The sequence below is a fragment of the Aythya ferina genome, assembly GCF_964211825.1.
Source record: "Aythya ferina genome assembly, chromosome: 4".
Lineage (NCBI taxonomy): Eukaryota > Metazoa > Chordata > Aves > Anseriformes > Anatidae > Aythya > Aythya ferina.
The window spans coordinates 57,355,410-57,375,137 of record NC_140300.1 but is presented as its reverse complement, the minus strand read 5'-3'; the positions used below and the strand labels follow the sequence as shown (position 1 = coordinate 57,375,137).

Genomic DNA, 19,728 nt, shown 5'->3' with positions numbered 1-19,728 from the left:
GCAGTGTGACTGCAGATTTGGCATCAACTAATGCAAGATCCCTCCATAAGAGGGATCCTTTTAACTATTCCTTTGCACCATTACATTCTAAAATAATTTTATACATCTGCATTAAAATTTTTGCTTTTCTGACAACAGTGGAGAAACTAAAAATACAGAATCTGAGCAGAATAATACTGCATATATGTTTGCCTTCATGTTACCTCCTTTTCAGAAGCACTGTCATCCAATCTCAAACAAAAATAGAAAATGCAAAGGAGTAAGAGATAAAAAAATTAGAAACATGGTCAAAAGTTGGTGTCAGGAGAGTCTGGAAACTTTTAGACTGCTTAGTTCAAAATAGTAAAGACAACTAAAATTTAGTGAGTGATGTTAAAAGGTATATTGTTTCTCTTTTCTCAAAATAGAATAAATGAAAATTAAGTTGCCCGGAAAGGGAAATTAAATACTGTTTGATTAAATACTGCTGATTAAATACTGCTTGTTTACAATCCAAACATTAATTCTTAAATATAGTATTGCCTTAATTCTTTTCTCAGTAGTATTCCACAGTATATGTGCATCATTTAACAATTGCATTTTGAAGATAATATAAGCTGGAAATTGCCAGGAGTTAAAAAGAAACTCTTCTTGTAGGCTTATAATTGCTGAGGTGTTTGTATTTTCCTGTATAGCATTCTAGCATTCATCATTGTCAAATATAGGGCACTAAGGAGATAAACTCTTGATCTGGCACAAATTCCTGAGTTCTTAAGCACTGTATTCTCCAAAATCAAAGTACAGAACTTACTTAGTCTTAAGTGCCTTCCAGAACTTGTTGCAGGGATGGGATGAGAGGAACAAATACACCATCTGAAATAGATGGAATTAAAGTGATTATAATGAATAGGGGACAAAGCATGATAAAACTAAACCTGTGTCCAGAATAACATTAAATATCTGATCAGATCTGTCCACATAGATATTCTTATTTCTTCATTATTTGAATTTAATTGTTAATTGTTAAAAACTATATTTTATTTAGACAGTTGACAGGCCAAAGGATTGGTACAAGACAATGTTCAAGCAAATCCATATGGTTCATAAGCCTGGTAAGTATGCTGTTTTCTTGGCTGTGTAGTTCTCAGTGGTATTAAAAAAAAAAAAAAATGCACTTTTCTTCTTTTTTTTTTTTTTTTTTTGATTAGCTGCCATATGAAAATGTAAATGTTCACCAAGTGTGAGACTGAATCAAATCAAATGGTTGAATTTGATTACAGATTTTTCTGCAGACAGAGCAATTTTCTTCTTCTAGAGACTGTATATTTACAATTGATTTAATATATTTAATATATTACTAAAACTAAAAATTAAAGTGATTAAACCAGGCATGCAACCAATGTGATTCCATGTCACCACGGAATTCAGTGAAGCAATCCTCATCTATAGGGATGAGCGATTGGCCACTGTAAGTCTCCCACCACACCATCTTTCTTTTGGAGAGCTCATGTGTTAGAACAGTGCAGGCTGATTTGAGGATATGTTTTCTGTTTGAATTGCATTTTTTTCCACATTTTTTTTTTCGGTTTGCTTTGCTTTGCTTTTTGCTGAAGTGGAGCTTGGTGACATTAGTAAATTTAGAGTTAACTTCCTCTAGTGAGAGAAGAGCAGACAAAAGGTAAGAGATTAGGCTTGGGGAAGGGAGTAGAGCAGATAAGCAGCTATAATTTATATGGGGCTAAACAGTAGTAATATTGGGTGACATTGCAAGAAGGTACCATTTCACTAGCAAGATGGCAAAATAGCTTATGCCAAGTGTAATGGGAAAAGAGTGAATTCAGAAAACGCCTACATGAGATGAAAAAAAGAAATACAGCACTTGATATGGTACTAATCTTGTTTGAATTTGCAAGAACAAAGCTGTGTTGCTATGATAAAGTGGCACATATTACATTACTGTAACATGTATATTTCTTTTTGTAGATGACGACACAGACATGTATAATACTGCCTATGCATACAGTCCTGGTAGGAATTATTCCCTCACTTCAAAATGAGTCTTTTGTTAATGTCAGCAAGTAACATGGGTAGTTAACTATTCATGCTTGCTTTTTTAATGCTTGCATAAACACTTTTTATCATCTTGTTTGATCTCAGTTGGTGTTTTTCATGCCTTTTTTCCCAAATGAAACTAAGTTTAATTTTGGTTTCATTCTTGCCACAGAAAAGTATTACAACTGTGGACCTCTTACTGCAGATGGGGTACATTGTAATACTCTAGTTTCTGATTACATTACAGATATTTTCACTAATGAGTATAAGCAACACAGCCTTTCATAATAAAAAGGAAAAGAGATCTACTGTGCGAAAGTACAAATACTAATTACATATATGGGAATACAAAAAGTCTTAAAAATGCAGTAATGGTGCCTTATAAAGATACTTCTGTTTTACGAACTTGTTCATATTTGTTATAGGCACTGGTGATGATGTCATTTAGCCACAAGAAAAACATATTAATCATATAGATAAATAATTGTATCTTACAGAATATTATAACCATGTGGCAAAATTATTTACTAGAACAAAAAATGGACATGTGAATATACCATATGTGCAAAAAAAAAATCATGCCTTGTGTAAAAATGCCATTCATAATTCTTCCATTTCAGTGTTCATGTTGCATTCAGCATGCTCTCATACTACCTTTTAGTGTAATATTGAGAGCATTTGTGTGTGAGAGTTATTCAAGATCCTATTCAATTGCCTACCCATCCCAAACTAGCAGTAATTATTAAAACAATGTAAGAACTGTGCATTTCCTGCCTCTCTTCCTCCGGCTGGACATAGAAAAACCAAGAGACAGGATGAGCCTTAGGGTTAATAACTGGTTGTCATTAACAGCTCTGGTAGCTACATACAGCTAATAACATTTCTCTCCCTCCTGCCCCCTCCCCCAATTAATCATTAATTTCTTTGAACTTCACTGCATTTTCCTGTGTGTCCTGTAGCTGTATACATAAATGTATGAAAAGTATTATAATGAATTACATAGCATGTATGTATAATATATATAATATACTTTTAAAAATGCATTTACACATTTTTATAACCTTGCAACTTAATTAACTGTGGATTCTTGTAGCATTCTGTGTTTTATTAAAATTCATTCTCATGCTGTGACTACTTCTGCTTTTGTTTTATGTTAGGTAGCTACAGTCCATCCTTCTCTGCTCAGGCACACCCAGCTGCAAAGACACAGACATATAGACCATTGTCTAAAAGCGCTTCTGACAGTAGCTCCGATGCCTTTAAGGTCTCATCTCCTTTACCACCTCCACATGTGCCACCTCCAGTACCACCACATCGTCTGCGGGAAAGGATTACACCAGAGAAGTAAGTTAATAGATTTTCAAAAAGTGTTCTCAGTATGTATAGTACTCCAATTACAAGATACCATGAAGGAAAAAATAGCAGCTATAGAATGATATAAATGTAAGGGCTTCACTTAAAGGACAGTCAGGTGATGAGGGGTAATCTTCATCAGCAGTGCAGGCATCATGTATAGTGCTGCCATTTCTTCAACCTGCTGAAGAAGTGCGTAGTTTTACAAGTGATACTGTTTAAAAGTATTTGTCATTCTCATTGGTGGGATTGTCCTGCTTGTTGTGTTTCAGAAGAATCCATGCTCTAGCAGTTGCCTTTAATAGTTAGTCCTGAGTAGGAGAGACTGCTTAGGATATCCAGTAGCAAAGCAAAAGAGTCTAAATGTTGTTTTTAATTGAAATTCAAGAAGGAGTAAAACTTACAGGTATAGCAGTCAACCTCTATTTCTCAACAACTCGAGCAACAAAACAGAGGTAGCCCATTTTGTCAGTTTGGACATTGTAAATATTTTTATATGTAGAATTTGAATGATGTTAAATAGTTTCAATTTTCATTCAAAATTAATTTGCAGTTTACGTAAAATACAGTAAGAAAAAAAAAGGATACTAAGTACTAAATTAAGACTTATGATTATGGCTTTTTCTAAAATCTGTAGGTAGTGGCAATTCAAAAAATAATCCAGCAGGTATATATACTGCAGATGAAAATGAGATTGCTCAATGATTATTGATTTTGGCTCTTCCTGTTGCTGAAACATTTTTCAAGTGGAAATGTTGAGGGTTAGAGTTGGACTACTTCCCAAAGGCCAAGAGGTTTGAATTTGTTAGCAAGTCAGACAGAAGCATAGATCTTCTTAGCAAAAGGCTAAAATATAGATCTGCTTAGCTTTGATCTCTGAAGTTACGTGAGTCATCATCCAGTGCTAGGCCAAATGCCTAGGTCACAGAAACTGAGGACTGTTACAATTCCTTTTGTCAAGCTTGAAAATAACTGCTGCAGCACATAATTTGGATGTTCAGCCTCTCCTTTTTAATCTCATACTTGATAGGACAGGCAGTGAAAATCTAGGTTCTCCAGGCCAAGGGATGCCAAACATGTTAGTTATGCTTTGCCTGCTGCTGACAGCTATAGCTCATCAAACTTTTCCTGCCATTGGGAGATTCTTTTTTTAATTGCCTATGAAGTATGAGTATTTAAAATCTCATATAAGAGGCTTAGGTCCTCATGTATAGCAGTTTTCTAGCTGGGGGCCAAGATACGGTTTGCATTAACAGTTGGACTCAAAAATATAGTCCATAAGGGATTATAGGCTAAACATTGTAAATGAAAGTGAATCCAGTGTGAACCAGAATTTCAGTAGCATCCTTTTTTCTTCAAAGTGATATGCAGTATAATGGAACTTGATCAGAACCATTTTCCAGTTTGTTCTTAAAAAAAATAAATAAATTGTTTTCTCCTCTGAAAGTGTAGTTTTGCCTCAGTGAAAATGCACAATAAAAAGCCATGTGTAAGTTCTTCTCTTGAAAGGTAGGGCATTTTATAAATAGATGCATCTGTTTTCCAGAAATTGCACAGTAAATAAAAGCTAACCCATAGATTTTTAAGGCACGTGACATGCCTTATTAGGTCAGGTCACATCAAATTGAGTCATATCAGAAAGCTTGATAGAATTTAACCAGAACATGTTATTTCTTATTGTAAGTGCAGGATATAACTGATGAGACTTCCTCTTTCCTTCACCCATTCTGTGAGTTACTAGTGGATCATTTGCCCCAGAGCTACAGTTATTCCAAATACAATATGGGTAGTGACTACAAAAATGCCATGAGAAGATGGCTCTCACTGTGATAGTAACTACCAAACTACCCACCCAAAATGTGCAGGTAGCTATTAAAACAACATAGTATGTGACTGGAAAAAAAAAAGTATTCTTTGCATCAAACTATTAACTTGAAAACAAAATTATAATTGTAGAGATACTGGATAAAGTTCTGTCCCAAAGTTGACTCTGAATTCTTGTTCTTGCTTATCTATTCAAAGTTCCAAGGAAACAGAATATCTTATTTACAGGATATTCAAGAGCAATTCTACTACAGATTAGGACAAAGAACGCCTATTAAAGTTTCACGCTCTCTTGTAAAATAGTTCCTCATTTTTTGTTTCAGAAAATTGTGTAACTTCTTCAATGTGGACTTACTGTCATATTGTGTGATGACAAAAACATCTACCATTCTTTTATCTATGTTAGTATAGTAAAAATAAATTTTGTGTTAAGGTGTAGTAAATTGGCAATTTGAGAAGGCATACCATGGTATTTTAACACAATATGTCAGGAAAGTTTTTAACTGGTTCACCAATTAAAAGAATAAATAATCACATAGGCTGGACATACCTAGTATTTTTCTTGCAGTACTGAATATACCTCCTGTAATAACTGCTATAATAACTTCAATGCTATAGTAAAGATGGGATGCTAGGCCAGACACTTCACAACTGAAATATGGAAAGAGAAACTATGCCTAAATTCATTTGGTTTTGTGTGTATGTCTCATTTACAGAGCTGTAAAGGTGATGGCTTGACAGCCAATTAACTCAGTTGTTCATATTTATTATTTAGAAATGACTGGGATCCCCCTGACAGAAAGGTAGATACCCGCAAATTCCGTTCTGAACCAAGAAGCATTTTTGAGTATGAGCCAGGAAAGTCATCAATCCTTGAACATGAAAGACCGGTAAGAGACGTACATGAAATAGTAATATACAGTGAGAGGTTTGGTTTGATGAAACCTTGGTGAGAGGTTTCATCTTTTTATTACTGATTATAACTACTCAGATGAATATTGAAAGTCCTTTCTCAAATATGATTTTGCAGCAATTTTTCATTACTCTTTCATGATGGTTGTATTGAAAATATGAGTTTGGCTTATTTGCTGAACTTAGATCTGTTTTTTCTAAGTCAAGGAACCACTGTGCAAATGTAATGGATGATGAGTAGAACTGTGAATTAATGGAAGCTGCTTTTTCTAATTGGCATGCATCTCTAGCATTCATTTGCAGTAGTAGCAACAGCACATATGATTTCTGGTTAATTAATGCGCAAGAATAAACAATTTGCATTTTCAGGATGTGACTAATTGTACCCTTAAGCAGATTTTGATCTAATATCAGTAAAGGTATCCCAGAGAGTCTGTGCAATCTCAGTTTTGGAAAGTGTTTGAGACTCACCTAGACCCAGCCCTGAGTGACCTGCTTTCAGTAGGAGGTTGGACTAGGTGACCTCTGGAGATTCTTTCCGGTGCTAGTTACTCCATGAGTACCGAGCGTACATGAACATGTAATTCAAAGTTTTTATTACTGCTTTCTGAACAGTGATTGCAGTTGTGGAATTGTTTTACATGCCTGTTTTACAAAGCTAAGCTTAATGCATGCAAAATGACCATTAACAGAAGTTTTCATTTGCTGAAAAACACATTCACCCAACCTAATTTACCTTTGTGCTCTATTGATACTTCAGTATTTTAGGAAAATTGTCACATATCAGTGGCAGTATTTTCTTTTCTTGGGATTTTACTTTGAGGCTGTTACAGTTGAGGGAGTCTAGTTTTAAAGAAGGTTTTTATGTAATTGATATTGGTTTATTAGTTGCATATGTATTGCTCCATTACATGCTTGTTCACAGTTCTGTTTTTTTTTTTCTAATTTAAAATAAATTATTCAAATAATTCAATTCCAGAATATGTAATATGTCAACAGAATGAAACACCTATACTAAGAAGCTTTTCCACATGTTTTAGTGGTCTTTGCAGAAATATGACTTCTGTAGTGTGTTTCTGTGAAATTAAGTTCTTGCAGAACTGATTCATTTTTCAACGAGAGAGTTGGCTCTGTGGACTGCTAATTAATCAAACTAATTACATGGGATTTAGTATTTGTTGTCAAGCTGCTCTTAAGAAATAATTATATTTAAAAAGCAGTGGCATTTGTTCTGAGCACTTTTTTTGATTGCAACAGTTGCATTATACACTGAGGTCATTTACCAGGCTTTTCCAGTGCCAAAGAATAACAGCAGATTCAAGGTCTTTTTAATTAAAAAAAAAAAAAAAAAAAAGAAAGAAAGAAAGAAAGAAAAAAGTACAGTAATGTTTCAAGGATAGCCTCACTTTTCTAATAAATTATGTTTTCTACTAACTTAGCATGAAAAATCATATACGAATTGTGTTATTGATTAATGTGGTCATAGATACAGATTTTCAATTTTAGTGAACTAATGAGATGACAGAAAAGTGAGCTTTGCTGATTTTTCCTGGAGCCTTTTTTTTTAAATGTGTTAATGCATTTTAATTTTGATGCTCTCAATCAAGAGGTTGGATTTTGAGCTTTGCTTGTTCCTTATAATATTTTAATGCAGAAAAGCCTCAGTCACATTATACTTGCTGAGTTGCTTCAGTCAAACTCAGAATTCTGTCAAGCAAGAATTCTAATACTAATCAAGAAGCTTAGATTAGTAGCTGATATAAGAAAATTGAGGAACATAAGGAAACGTCTCTCTATAGAATAAATCTAAAAAGCTGAGGAAATAATATTCAGACAGAATTGAGAGATTCTTTGTTTATGTGTGGTTCCGAGTAAAAGACTGAAAAACAAGAGTCATGGTAGAAGTTATGCTGACGTTACTGTAACTATTAATTAAGACAAAAATATTTGAAATAGAGTAAGTTATCACAGTTCTGGAATTTCTGCTGTTGATAAAGATGATGTATTCATGTACTTCCTTTTGACCATGTTACAAAAAGAAAAAGATGTGGTTTCACTGATATATTTGTTTTCCTCGTGTCCATTGAATCAGATATGGAACGTACGACTCTCAATTTAACAAAGGATGATCTGCAGAATAGGTGCCAAAAGATTTTCCTGTGTGTCTAGGAAAAGCTGATACCCAAAAACATTGTATCAGTTCCAAATTCAGAGGCAAATTCCGAATTCACAGCTTTGTTGTGAATGCATGAGTTTCTTTCATTTTGATCATTTCAAAACATTTTGATTTTTGATATCTAAGAAATTTGTTCTGATTATATTAAGATGTTGTACAAAATATGGATGATAAAAATGAACATAGTTCATTAGTGTTGTAAATGTTGGACATTTATAACATCCAAATTTAAAACTATTACTGTATCAGTTTTACAAAAAAAAAAAAAAGGGGGAGGGAGGGGAGTGGAGAGGGAAGAAAAAGTGAGAGAGGTTCTCCAATGCCCCAAAACTTACTCTTTTTTTTTTTTTTTTTTCTGAAATTAAATCATTTCCATGTCTACTTTGCATTTTTGATGTAAACAATCTGGAAAAAAAAAAAAACAGGGGGAGTGGGGAACAATATTTACAACTATCTTATATGACACTAAGCAGGGCAGATGATGTTGAAAGATCAGATTTCCCATTATTAACGTAGATACTACATTGGAAAGAGTTGTGACTAATGTGGAGGTTAGAAAATAGGAAGTATATAATAAAATGAGATTCAGTGTAAGATTAACATTTAGTGGGAAATTTAATTCACCAGATACTCATTCATTAGAACAAAAGAACATATGAAATAATAAGCCTAAAATAAATGAGGTAGTAATACATTTTAAATGAATAGATCAGTTAGGAAGAGTTGGTTATCTTTGTTACAGACATAAAAAGATGAGTGAAATTTCAGGTTGTAACATCATGTTGCAGCCTTCCGTCATGAAGCAGTTTTTTCTTCTGTAAGTTGACCTTGTAAGAGTATTAACCATCTACAAAAAGGAGGGGGTTATGGTTGGCATTTTGAGATTGTAACTAGAAGTAATGGAGTGAAATTTAGAAAATTAAAATTTATACTCAATTACATAACAAAGTGGTCTGCAAAAATAAAAAAGTGACCTTAGCCTGTTGAATAGTCTTCCAAGCAAAGGCAGTTCCTTTTCCTCCCATTTCAATGAGCTCATAAACCATTACAATTTATTCTAATAACATAGTACTGGTAAGGTGGTACAAAAGTTGTTCTGATGTGTCATTTAATCTCCATTGTCTGTGATTCAATAAAATGTTCTGTTTTTTCTCTAATATCATCAGGGCCATTGATTTGTTTCCTAAAATGCATGTTTACTTCCAGTAAGTAAGTAAATTGTAGTGTAATAATTCAATCTTACTCATATGAATATAAAGTTAAATATTTATTCTTTACCAGTTTCAACCTCATATATATGAAGTAACAACTTTATATTCTACAATTTGTACATTTCTCTCTTCCTTCAATGAAGCAAGTAAGGAAAAATTTTGGTGTTGCTGTAAAGAAAGACCGAAAAATTGGGACAATCAATAGATGAATTTATTTTCATTGTGTTCTAATCAAAGCATGCAAATATGTTTGTGCTAGTCAGATAAAACTTTGGGGTTCATTTCTATTCCAGATTTTTTATATGTATGTTCAGTATACAAATTTTGTACTGAACTTATATACAAGAGGATTTCATAACCAAAGTAAATTTTAAAATATTCCTCTTGTCAAATTGCAAAAATAGGCTGTGCTTGCACATTGATGCACCTCTAATTTTTCAACTTTAGTGGTTAATTTGAATTTTTCTTTAGGTGACAAGTTTGGTCACATTTGACATTACAGCCTGGTTTGGTTATCAGAATATGCTACTCAGTATCTGATCTCCAGTAACGCTTTCTGTGAACTAAAGTAGTTTTTTTTAATTGTGTTTTTAAAATGAATTACAAATTCCCCATTTAGGTATGTTATGATATTACAAAATATGTCTTCTGATAAAGATGTGGAGAGATTAATTCAATCTGATAGTGGACTTGGAGCCACAACAGCTTTTTGAAAATAGAAGAAAAAGAAGAAGCTCTATGGAATCAATAAATAGTCAAAGCCAAATTAGTGACAAATGTCTCAGTCCATTGTTCCAAAGAGACTTTGGTGTGGTGTTTGAATTTGCTAATGCTAAATATAAATTTGACTATGCAGACTCTATCATAAGAGCTACTTAACCCACCATTTTAAACTCACACATTTGATTATTACCTATGAATGCCTACCTACGTATATAAAATGAAGCACAGGCAACGCTGTATGCCAGCCTGTAGATATAATTTTTAATTAACCTCAGTATTCTGTACTCGAGTGTGCTGATACAGTGCTGTGTTGATCATTTGATGCATGTGGTGAAATGAAGATACTTATTGGTCTTTAAATGGTAAATTTAAAGCAAACAATGAAAATGCTACTAAAAGCTAGCTTAAGGACAAAGTATGGGAAAGTTACTCTGTTTGTCATAAAAGGGAATTTACCTTCCTAATGCTTTTATCCTCTGTTCAAGCAGTTTGGGAGATACTTTGTAAGACCAAGCCAAAATCGTTTTTTAAAGTCAAAAAAACTTGTCATAATTTTAAAGCCAAAATAAGAGAGTTAAAATGAGTCTCTTAGTAGGAGAGAGAATCAAAAACAGTCCTCCAGCAAAACTGAATCTGGAAGCCAAGTGAAATCAATTGCCTGTGGTAGCCCAAGGAATGCAGCGTCCTCCCAGGGACTGCTAGGCAGCAGTGAAGTTATGAACTTCAGCACTCTTTCTTTTTGTTTGCTGCCCTCTGCGGTTCAAACTGTAAATAAAAGTAGGGCTTGTGTGAATAGAGCTAACTTCACACACTCCCTTATGCTCTCATTGCATTGGCACACTACCACAGGAGGAGAACTTGAATACTGAGATTCAAGTGCATACAGTGCATTAACATACACTGTTTGCATTTTTTTCCTTACAGGCAGATTTTTATTTTTATTTTTTTTAATTTAGCATTCAACTACTAGCAAGAGTATTTAAAGATAAAAAGGGAGCCAGTTACCATTTCCATTTTAATCTGCTTGGCTACTGGGGTGGAAGCCCAGTGCATCTGGTGGTGTGTTCTCACTCCCTACAAGGAGGGAGGGACACCAGGCCACCAGTGTGTAGGCATGGGGCTGCTGCTGTCCGGGCAAGCTTGAGGCTAATAAAACTGAGGCTGGCTGCCCAAGGAAATGGGCAGCCAGTCAGTAGGCCTGGATTTGTAGTGCCAACAGCTCCATGATATCCTTTGCATTTCAAGGGATTTATATCTGAGTAATTTGAAACTAGTCCATTAAGTGAACACCCATTAGTGGCTGCAGCCCATTAATTGGGCTCCCATAGTGCATCTTCTGGCTCAGTTTATGTGAAATAAATTGAATTTGTGTATTCCAGGGCTCCTCTGCAATGAGAAGCATGGTGCAATAAGACAGACAAGTAAGAGAGATTCCCATCAAAAGGGCATTACTGATATATGAAGTAAAATCCCAAAGTAGATGCACCCAATTGTTGATTTTAACATTTCTGTCCCAGGAAATTAATTCATTGTTATAATATAAAGATTAAAACATGCTATAAATGTTTCAACATACTGTAACTTAGGAGAAATCATGAAAAGTAGCTGCTTAATACTGTCTTCACAGATTATCCAGATCTAAATTGTGGATTTATATATATATATATTTAAGGTAAGCAAAAAAAAATCTGATTATGCCAAGCATTACCTGTAATGGGATACTGAGTAAATATAATACGAATCATAGAATCATTTAGGTTGGAAAAGACCCTTAAGATCACCAAGTCCAGCAATCACCTAACACTACAAGCCCACCACTCTACTTGCCACATCCATTCCATCACCTCCATGGGCATCCTGTTCCAATGCTTAACCACCCTTTCTGTGAATAAATTCTTCCCAATATCTGATCTAAACCTCCCCTGCTGCAACTTGAGGCTGTTTCCTCACATTCTCTCACTTGTCACCTGAAAAAAAAGACCAACATCCTCCTTGCTGCAGCCTCCTTTCCTATGAGGTCTCCCCTCAGCCTCCTTTCCTTTAGACTAAACAGCCCCAGTTCCTTTATCCCTCAGATGAAGTATCTTCTGTATTTTTGAATCTGTTGTATCTGCATTCATATCTTCATCTCTCTATAGGAGAGATTGGGTGTATTCCTGAAATCATATATAACCTCTAATACGTCTCTAGATAGTCTCTAGTATCTCCAGATATTGTGTGAGCAGCTCATAGATATTTGAGCACCAAGGTAGTTCAAAATTGCTGTTGAGCTTTCAATAGAGCAAAGTTGGCAGCCCATTCTAGTAACATCAAAGGCATCAAGAAAAGTGCTATAAGATTTTTAATTACCTGAAATGGTCAAGCACGCAGTGTTATCTCTTGCAGAAAACAGAAATAAGTGTGTGATTGTTCTAGTATATTGGTGGCAGCTTGACTCGGGAGGAAAAAGTGTTATATACTTAATCACCAGTGTCATGCTTTATATAGGACCTTGCCTCCTACTTTGAGGATTGCTTTCTAGGTCACACCATAATTAGTGTCTAAATTCTGATAATTACACTTGTGGGGGCCTAAATTTTAAATTCAGAATTATCTTCAGCAAGAGGCTTTTTTTATTCAGAGATCCTGAAGACAAGAGTTCACTGTAATTCTGCGCTGCATGGCAGCTTACATCAGATCTTACAAAGGAACTGAAGCTGTTTAGAAAATAATTAAGGCAGCCAAGTTTGCAGTGGATTAAACATCCCATTGGGAGCTCTACTGTTTTGCACTGTCATGTTTTCATGCTACTTGAATAAATCTGTCAATTATTCTTCTGCTCATTGAAAAGCTTTCTTTATGTTGTCTTCAGTTCCTACTTAATCCCTTTGCTGTGAGAATTTTCAGATGAAAAAAAAATATTTCAGTGTGGAAAAAAAAATGCTTTATGTCAACAAGTCCATGAGAGATAAAGCATTACAAAATGCTGCTAAGGCTAAAATTATGGAATGCGTATTTTTTGTTCCCTATTTTTGACCATAGGGTTTAAAATATCCTAGTTCCATTTGATCCTCTGAAGTAGGTTTTTAATATAGTCATGCCTGACTATCTCTGCTCAGTGCTTGCTTCAGGACTGCAAGACCCGGAATGAACATGCTTTGTGAGAAGAAAAAGGAATGAGTGAAAGCAATAGTGCCAGAATTATGTCATGTTATCATGTTGTCTAGCTGAAGATGACAGTCATTTAAAACATTTTCTTAACAAGGCATCTTTAGTAGCCTTAAATGCACTTAATGCAGTTGTGTTTATAGAAGTGGTCAAAGAGGCCTCTTTTAAGAGTAATTTTAAAATGCTTAACATCTTCCAGTCATTGGAAGAATCACAACAAAAAGAAAAGTATTAAAGTTGCTGGTCAATGACAATTCTTGAACAAGAATATTTTCTGTCTTAAATACCATCTTCATTCTTTGGTTTTATTCCATTGTTTTCCCTGTATTTGTTTTGCGTTTGTGTGTGTGTCCTTGAAGTGACATGGCATTTCTAGCACTTTGCTCAGTGTGTGCCTTTTCCTTCCCTTTTCCTTCACAACTGCTCCAGCCCGATCACGTAAACCCAGATGACATAGATTTAGAAAACGAACCCTGGTATAAATTCTTTTCAGAACTGGAGTTTGGACGGCCGGTAAGTGAGGGCAGAATATTAATATTTAAATGTTAGGGGTAATATTTTAATAAGGATTTACAAATTACCAAATTCATATCCCAGTAAAATTAATATGACTTTTTTAAGGAAGGTCAATAAAATCATCAAATGCATATAACTTTTTTTTTTTTTTAAGTGAAGCCTAAACCTGTCAGGGTTGTGACTTTAATAGCTTAAAAACAGACAACATATTAGACAAATAGTAGTGTGTAAATATTTAAGAACAATATAAATTCCATGTTAAACAGAATTGTTTACTAATCTTCCTAAATCTTTTGCATTTGCCTGGATTAGGTTTGAACAATCTTTAAAAGCATAAAACAATACTGACATGCCATGCTACATGAGGAGCTTGGGCACTTGGCGCAGGGTCCTGGAGGGCATTCTGGGAACCAGCATCTGTTCATAAGTCAAAATCAGAATGCACAGCTGTGAAAAGTGAAAGCAGAAGAGAAAGTGAACTTCACACTTCCTTTTAAAATTTGTTGTCCAGTGCTCTGCAGTGTATCACATTTATCCCTGATTACCTCTCATCTCCTTTTATCTAGCCATTGAAGCTGGTTTGTCATTCTTCCATATAGGTAGGCAGAAACTGTCCAGATATGTTCTTCTGAAGAACAAAATGTGAACAATGTTTTGCTAGTGCTGGTAACTGAGAATATAGTGTCTCCTGCAAGAATAGAACATTGAGAGTTCCTAGCAGAATGTCACTGTGATGCCTTACATTCTTTTGTCTCACAAGTATTAAAAACTGCTAGTATTGATTCAATCATTCAAGCTGTAAATTTTACCGCCTAAAGTTACTAACATTTATTAAGATGCTTAATAACTTACAAAATATTGTAACACGGTCTTCCTTCCATTCTACCCATATGTGTCACTCTTGTATCTGATGTTGTCAACACTTAGTTTCTAACTGTGTCACCTTCTCCACGTTTCATTCCTTGCTGCCATTGATTCTCCTCCATTTCATCTCTGCACTTCTGCAGCCACCTAAAAAGCTTTTGGAGTATGTTCAAGACAGTTCTTCTGGTGTTTCCAATGAGGTAAATGAATGATTCTTGTTCAGATGATTCTCTTGGGAAGAAGGGTTGGCGTCCTTGCCGTTTGTGTCTGTTTGTTAAAATTTAGTGGTTTCCTCGTTATAGTTATGAGATGTTTCTAATTCACAATCATTGTATCTTTGTCTTCACATCTTTCCAGATCACTAGTACATTTGGATGTTGATCTTATTATCCTAGGAACTGTGAGTCCTTGTCCCCAAAACTTCTCAGAGATTAACACTCAGAATTACACAACAGCCCATATGTCTCTAACTCTTGACAAATTCCCACTTCTTCAGAGTTGGGCAAGTGCAATACTTTTAGACATAAATAATATATCAGCACAATAGTATTTTGTATTAATATATCTGACTGCAAATTGTATATGTCAAGTCAAAGCCTTTGTGGCTGAGCTATCACTTCTCCATTTAATTATTTTTTGGTTAATGTTGCAAATCTGGAAACACACAATTGATAATCCTGTTGTAAATTTGTAACTGAAGAATTGGCAGTCAATGTTATTGCTATGAATAAAATACATCAAGATCAGGTAGTGGGCTGTCATTGCCCTACTCTGAGTGGGAGAGATGCAGGCTTTCATTCCTCCTACCCTCCCCGCTGTTTTTAGAGTGGTAGGGTAAAAGTCAGTGAATCCTGTAATGATGACTTTACTTCATATGGTGGCTTTGCTTCATTCATATTCGTGATTCACTCTCATCTTCCTTTGGAATCTCCAAAAATGAAATGAAAATTGTAACCTTAAATTGTTAATTGTGTTGCAGCTTGCTCTGGTTTGGTTTTAAGCTCTATAATTTTGGAGAAACTTATGGTTGTGAAATTTGGGCGCAGTTCTCTGAGATAATAAGCTTATAGGCCTTCACTGATACTTGGGAATACTCTATATATCAGATAAGAACCAGTAAATGTCCTAGTATATGATTATTTGAAATATAGTCATGTTCAGTAAGTCTGTGTAAAATAGCTGTTAAGTAATATTGGTTTTCTCTTTGTTGAATTTACAAGGACACTTATATTTTGTTTTGAAGCTTTTAAAGTCTTTAAATACAATAACTCTTCTTTGCAAATTACGGTATTTATATGCTGTATATAGCAAATTAATAGCAAAATAAATATTCTTCAATGTATTGAAGAATATTGAAAATACTGCAAAATAATTGAAATATTGAAAAACAACTCATTAAAATGTTAGAACCATCATGCAAACAAAACTTTATTGTTTAAAACTTTGCCTACCATTTCTAACTTCATTTTTTGTTACCATTAAGGCCTTGATGCATGAAAACAGCTAAAACATTGGCTTAACTATAAATATATATGATTTTTTTTTTTTTTTTTTTTTTTTTTTTTAGTAGAAGTGAATCAAAGTAGTAGTAGTAGTTTGGGATGTTTCTAAAATTTGATTGTTTTTGTCAGGAAGCCTTTATCCACACAGGGCAGTCTTGGATGTCCTGGAAGGTGCCTATCTAGCTTTAGAGATTTGGGAGGGTTCATGGGTCAATACATGTCCAAGAGCTGACAGGGCAGCTGTTAGCAGTGATACCTGCTCTTGGAAATAAAAAGCAACCATATCCACTGTTTGCTTTCAACTTTCCCCTCTAAACTGTATCAGTGTGGCTCTCTCTACCTGTGGGTAGAAGTTATAAACTCCACACAGCCAATGGATAACAGTGTACGTCTATGGTAAAAATCAGTATTATACAACAAAAGTGCCTCCATATGTGTCTTCCATAGAGAAAAAACTTCAAAGATGGCATCAAAGAAGGGGTGAAAAGGCATATTATGTTCATGGTGATAAGAGTATCGTAAAGGACGGAAAGGAAAAGCTGTGCAGTAGCCCAGCAGTCTATTTTGGCATGGCACACACTTCTTGCTGTCTTAGGCTGATCACTGACACACTATTTATGGCCTGGGGAATGCTGTGGATAAAGAAGTTCTCAATGGTTTGGTTTCAGTTGTGGGTTACATAATGCCTTCCAAAGGAAGCAGTGGGAGCTCTACTGCCCCTGGGATTTACGTCACAGTCTGTGTAGCCCTGGAGCCACTGCACATGGTGCAAGCTGTCACTGCGCAGCTGTTTGGCCAGTGTCTGTGACAGAGGATATCAGTCTGGTCTCTAATGGCAGGCGTGGCAGCAGCATAAGAAGGCCTGCAATGACAACTAACTGCAGTGTTCGTACTGCCTCAGGCAAAGGTTCCAGCAGAGACCAGCAGTGAGTGAGCCTGAGGTCCCTCTGTGGATACCGGAGTGCAGCAGTGACTGGTCAGCAAAGATGAGGTTGATAGTGGTGGCCAGGTTTAAAATAAGACTCTGTCATTTTCCAGGGCATGCTTAAAAGGGATTTTGTGGGTAAGCTTTCTGCATGGGAAGCACACAGAACTGATGCCATTGCATCACCCTGTTGTGTAGCAGCATGAGGAGAACTGGGGTTACACGACATATCGGTGTGAGCAGCTCTGTTACTGCTGACTTTTATGGTTTTATTGCAGACAGGCCTCATAACATTAGCTATTTTTCTTAAAATCATTGAGGTTGGATAGTTGGAGAATTGTCATAAAGCAGTTTTCAGGTTTCAGAGGACCTCAAGAGAAATCTTGAAAATTTCAAGATTTCAAGAAAATGTTGAAAATATGAACTGAATGGTGAAGTCTTAGGAGTAATGACCACTTTCAGAATTTATTTTAAAAACAAATATCATGATATTTTGTTCAGACAGAATAAGTTAACAGTAATGCACTCATCATTAGCCCCATACATATTCCAAATATAAAACATGGAAATTTCCTAAGTGCTAGGAGCAGATTTACTGTCTATTTGAGAATATCTGATGATATATTCTCTCAGCACACCTCCATAACAGAAGAAGCTCCAATGCATAGGCTTCTAGTTATGCTGCCTGTGGAAAGGTGTTTTAATTCTTCACTCATTTCCTAGAGCAGTTGGTGTGGGTTTGTCTCGCAGTACCCCTTCTCTCTAATATATAGGTCCATAGACTTTATGAGCTCAGTTATAGTACATAAAGTACTTTGGAACCCATTTCTGTTCTTCATGTTTTTAATCCAATCCACTAATTAGTTTTTATTTTAAGGTGTCATACCTAGGCTGTTTATTACCCAAGAGGAATACAATGGCAGATGATTTAAAAAGTATGCAAATCTTGAAATTCATATTTTACTACAAAAATGAAACTTATACGAAATAACTTCATTTATTTGCAGAAAAAGAGGTTGGTTTTAGCAAATTAAGAAAAATAGTATGCTGTGATAAAAGTTGGTTGTATTCCACAGTGTTGTGTACTCTCCCATCATGGAACAGAGCACTAGAGAGAAAGCCACCTGAGAAACGGGTACATCGTTGTATGAGTGAGGCGGACCTTCACTGCTGGAAGCACTTAACACTGGGAAAAGCTCTGTCCTTGTCAGTAAGGTTGTCAGTCTTCTCCCAACAGGCCATTGCTACAAAAGACCTGCCCTGCTGAGACAGCCACTCTCCTGAGATGGCTGATGCATACTTTCCCTTGCGAAGTATCCTTGAGAACACGGGTTACATCCCACTGCCTCAGCTTGCTTTTCTTAGCAGCAGCTTAATTCCCAGGTGGTGGGGAAGATCTCTCTTACATGGGCTGCAAATTGCAGCTGGACATTGCTTGATGTCACGTTAAATTGTTGAAATGTTAAAGAATAAACACAATAGGAATTTGTAGCAGATAGATTGCTATATATTGCTACCAGCACTTACTATCGCAACTTTCTCCTTCCTGCCGTAGTGTACACACTCTGGTTTGCATGTGTGTCATCCTCTACTGTAAATGAGACATGTATGAGTAGAGGAAATCACATCTCCCATAATATACTGTGCCTTTAGATTGTATTGGATGTGCCGAACGTGACTGCGTGACAAGTAGCCCTTTTCTTTTAGGCTAGCACTAAAATAATTCTGGAAGCTTTTATTTCCAGCTCTGCTGGAAATCTGTGTTACAACTAGTTCTGCTACAGTGCCCTATAAGTTCGTTCAAGTATAACTGCTCAGGAGACAGCTGGAAGTACAGGAGCCTAGTGTTTCCATTTCCAGTGATCAGGTTTTGCTACAATTTTTTTTTTTGCAGTGAGCGTATTCTTTTTAGATGACTTACCAGAGGTTTGTAATATCATTTGAGGAGGGATTTTACCTTTGTGTTTATACAGAAAGTGAATTCAGGTCCTAGCTGGAGTCTGTGAACTGAAGAGTAATATAAGTATTTAACAGAGAGAATAATGGTACTAACAAATAGTAAGACAGAAGAAACACTAATCCACGAAGCAAAGAAATTTCTGGTTTAGAAAAAATTAACATTTTGAAACCTTATGCAGAGATCAACATGAGTAAGTTCTAGAGAACTTAGTTTCTCTGGAAAGTAGCATTAAAATCTTTGATTTGTTGACATTTTTAACTGTTTGTATCTCAGTTGCCATTCTTACTGAGTCTGAAAGTTTTTTACCTGTTTGTTGTTGTTTTTTTTTTTGTTTGTTCGTTTGTTTTAAAGTGTTTTAAATGAAAGTACAGTTTAAATTAGTGGGGAAGTGGGAAATGATCATAGCTCAAGTTTTAAGGTAATACTTGATCCATATTGCGTCTGTTTGTGTGGTTCTCCCTGCCTCAAAGTTTAATACATTTCAGTGTAATCTGGAAATCAAAACTTCAGTTACTGTCCTGATGGGATCATTTGGTACATGATACAGGTCTTAAATAATGGTCTACTGACAAATACCTCTAACT

The 19,728-nt window shown here is 35.4% G+C and overlaps 1 protein-coding gene across 33 annotated transcripts in view; it reads left to right on the top strand.

Moving 5' to 3' along the window:
- Positions 1 to 19,728, top strand: part of SORBS2 (sorbin and SH3 domain containing 2) — a 155,509-nt gene that overhangs the window by 105,264 nt on the left and 30,517 nt on the right. For 23 of the 33 annotated variants that reach the window (XM_084519171.1, XM_084519169.1, XM_084519147.1 and 20 more), the window contains 6 exons: positions 1,025 to 1,091; positions 1,963 to 2,007; positions 3,189 to 3,375; positions 5,984 to 6,098; positions 13,807 to 13,890; positions 14,901 to 14,957. In XM_084519171.1, coding sequence (XP_084375297.1) covers positions 1,025 to 1,091; positions 1,963 to 2,007; positions 3,189 to 3,375; positions 5,984 to 6,098; positions 13,807 to 13,890; positions 14,901 to 14,957 — 555 coding nt within the window. The remainder of the gene's footprint in view (positions 1 to 1,024; positions 1,092 to 1,962; positions 2,008 to 3,188; positions 3,376 to 5,983; positions 6,099 to 13,806; positions 13,891 to 14,900; positions 14,958 to 19,728) is intronic. The other 10 variants (XM_084519155.1, XM_084519167.1, XM_084519154.1 and 7 more) reach the window with 3 other exon arrangements.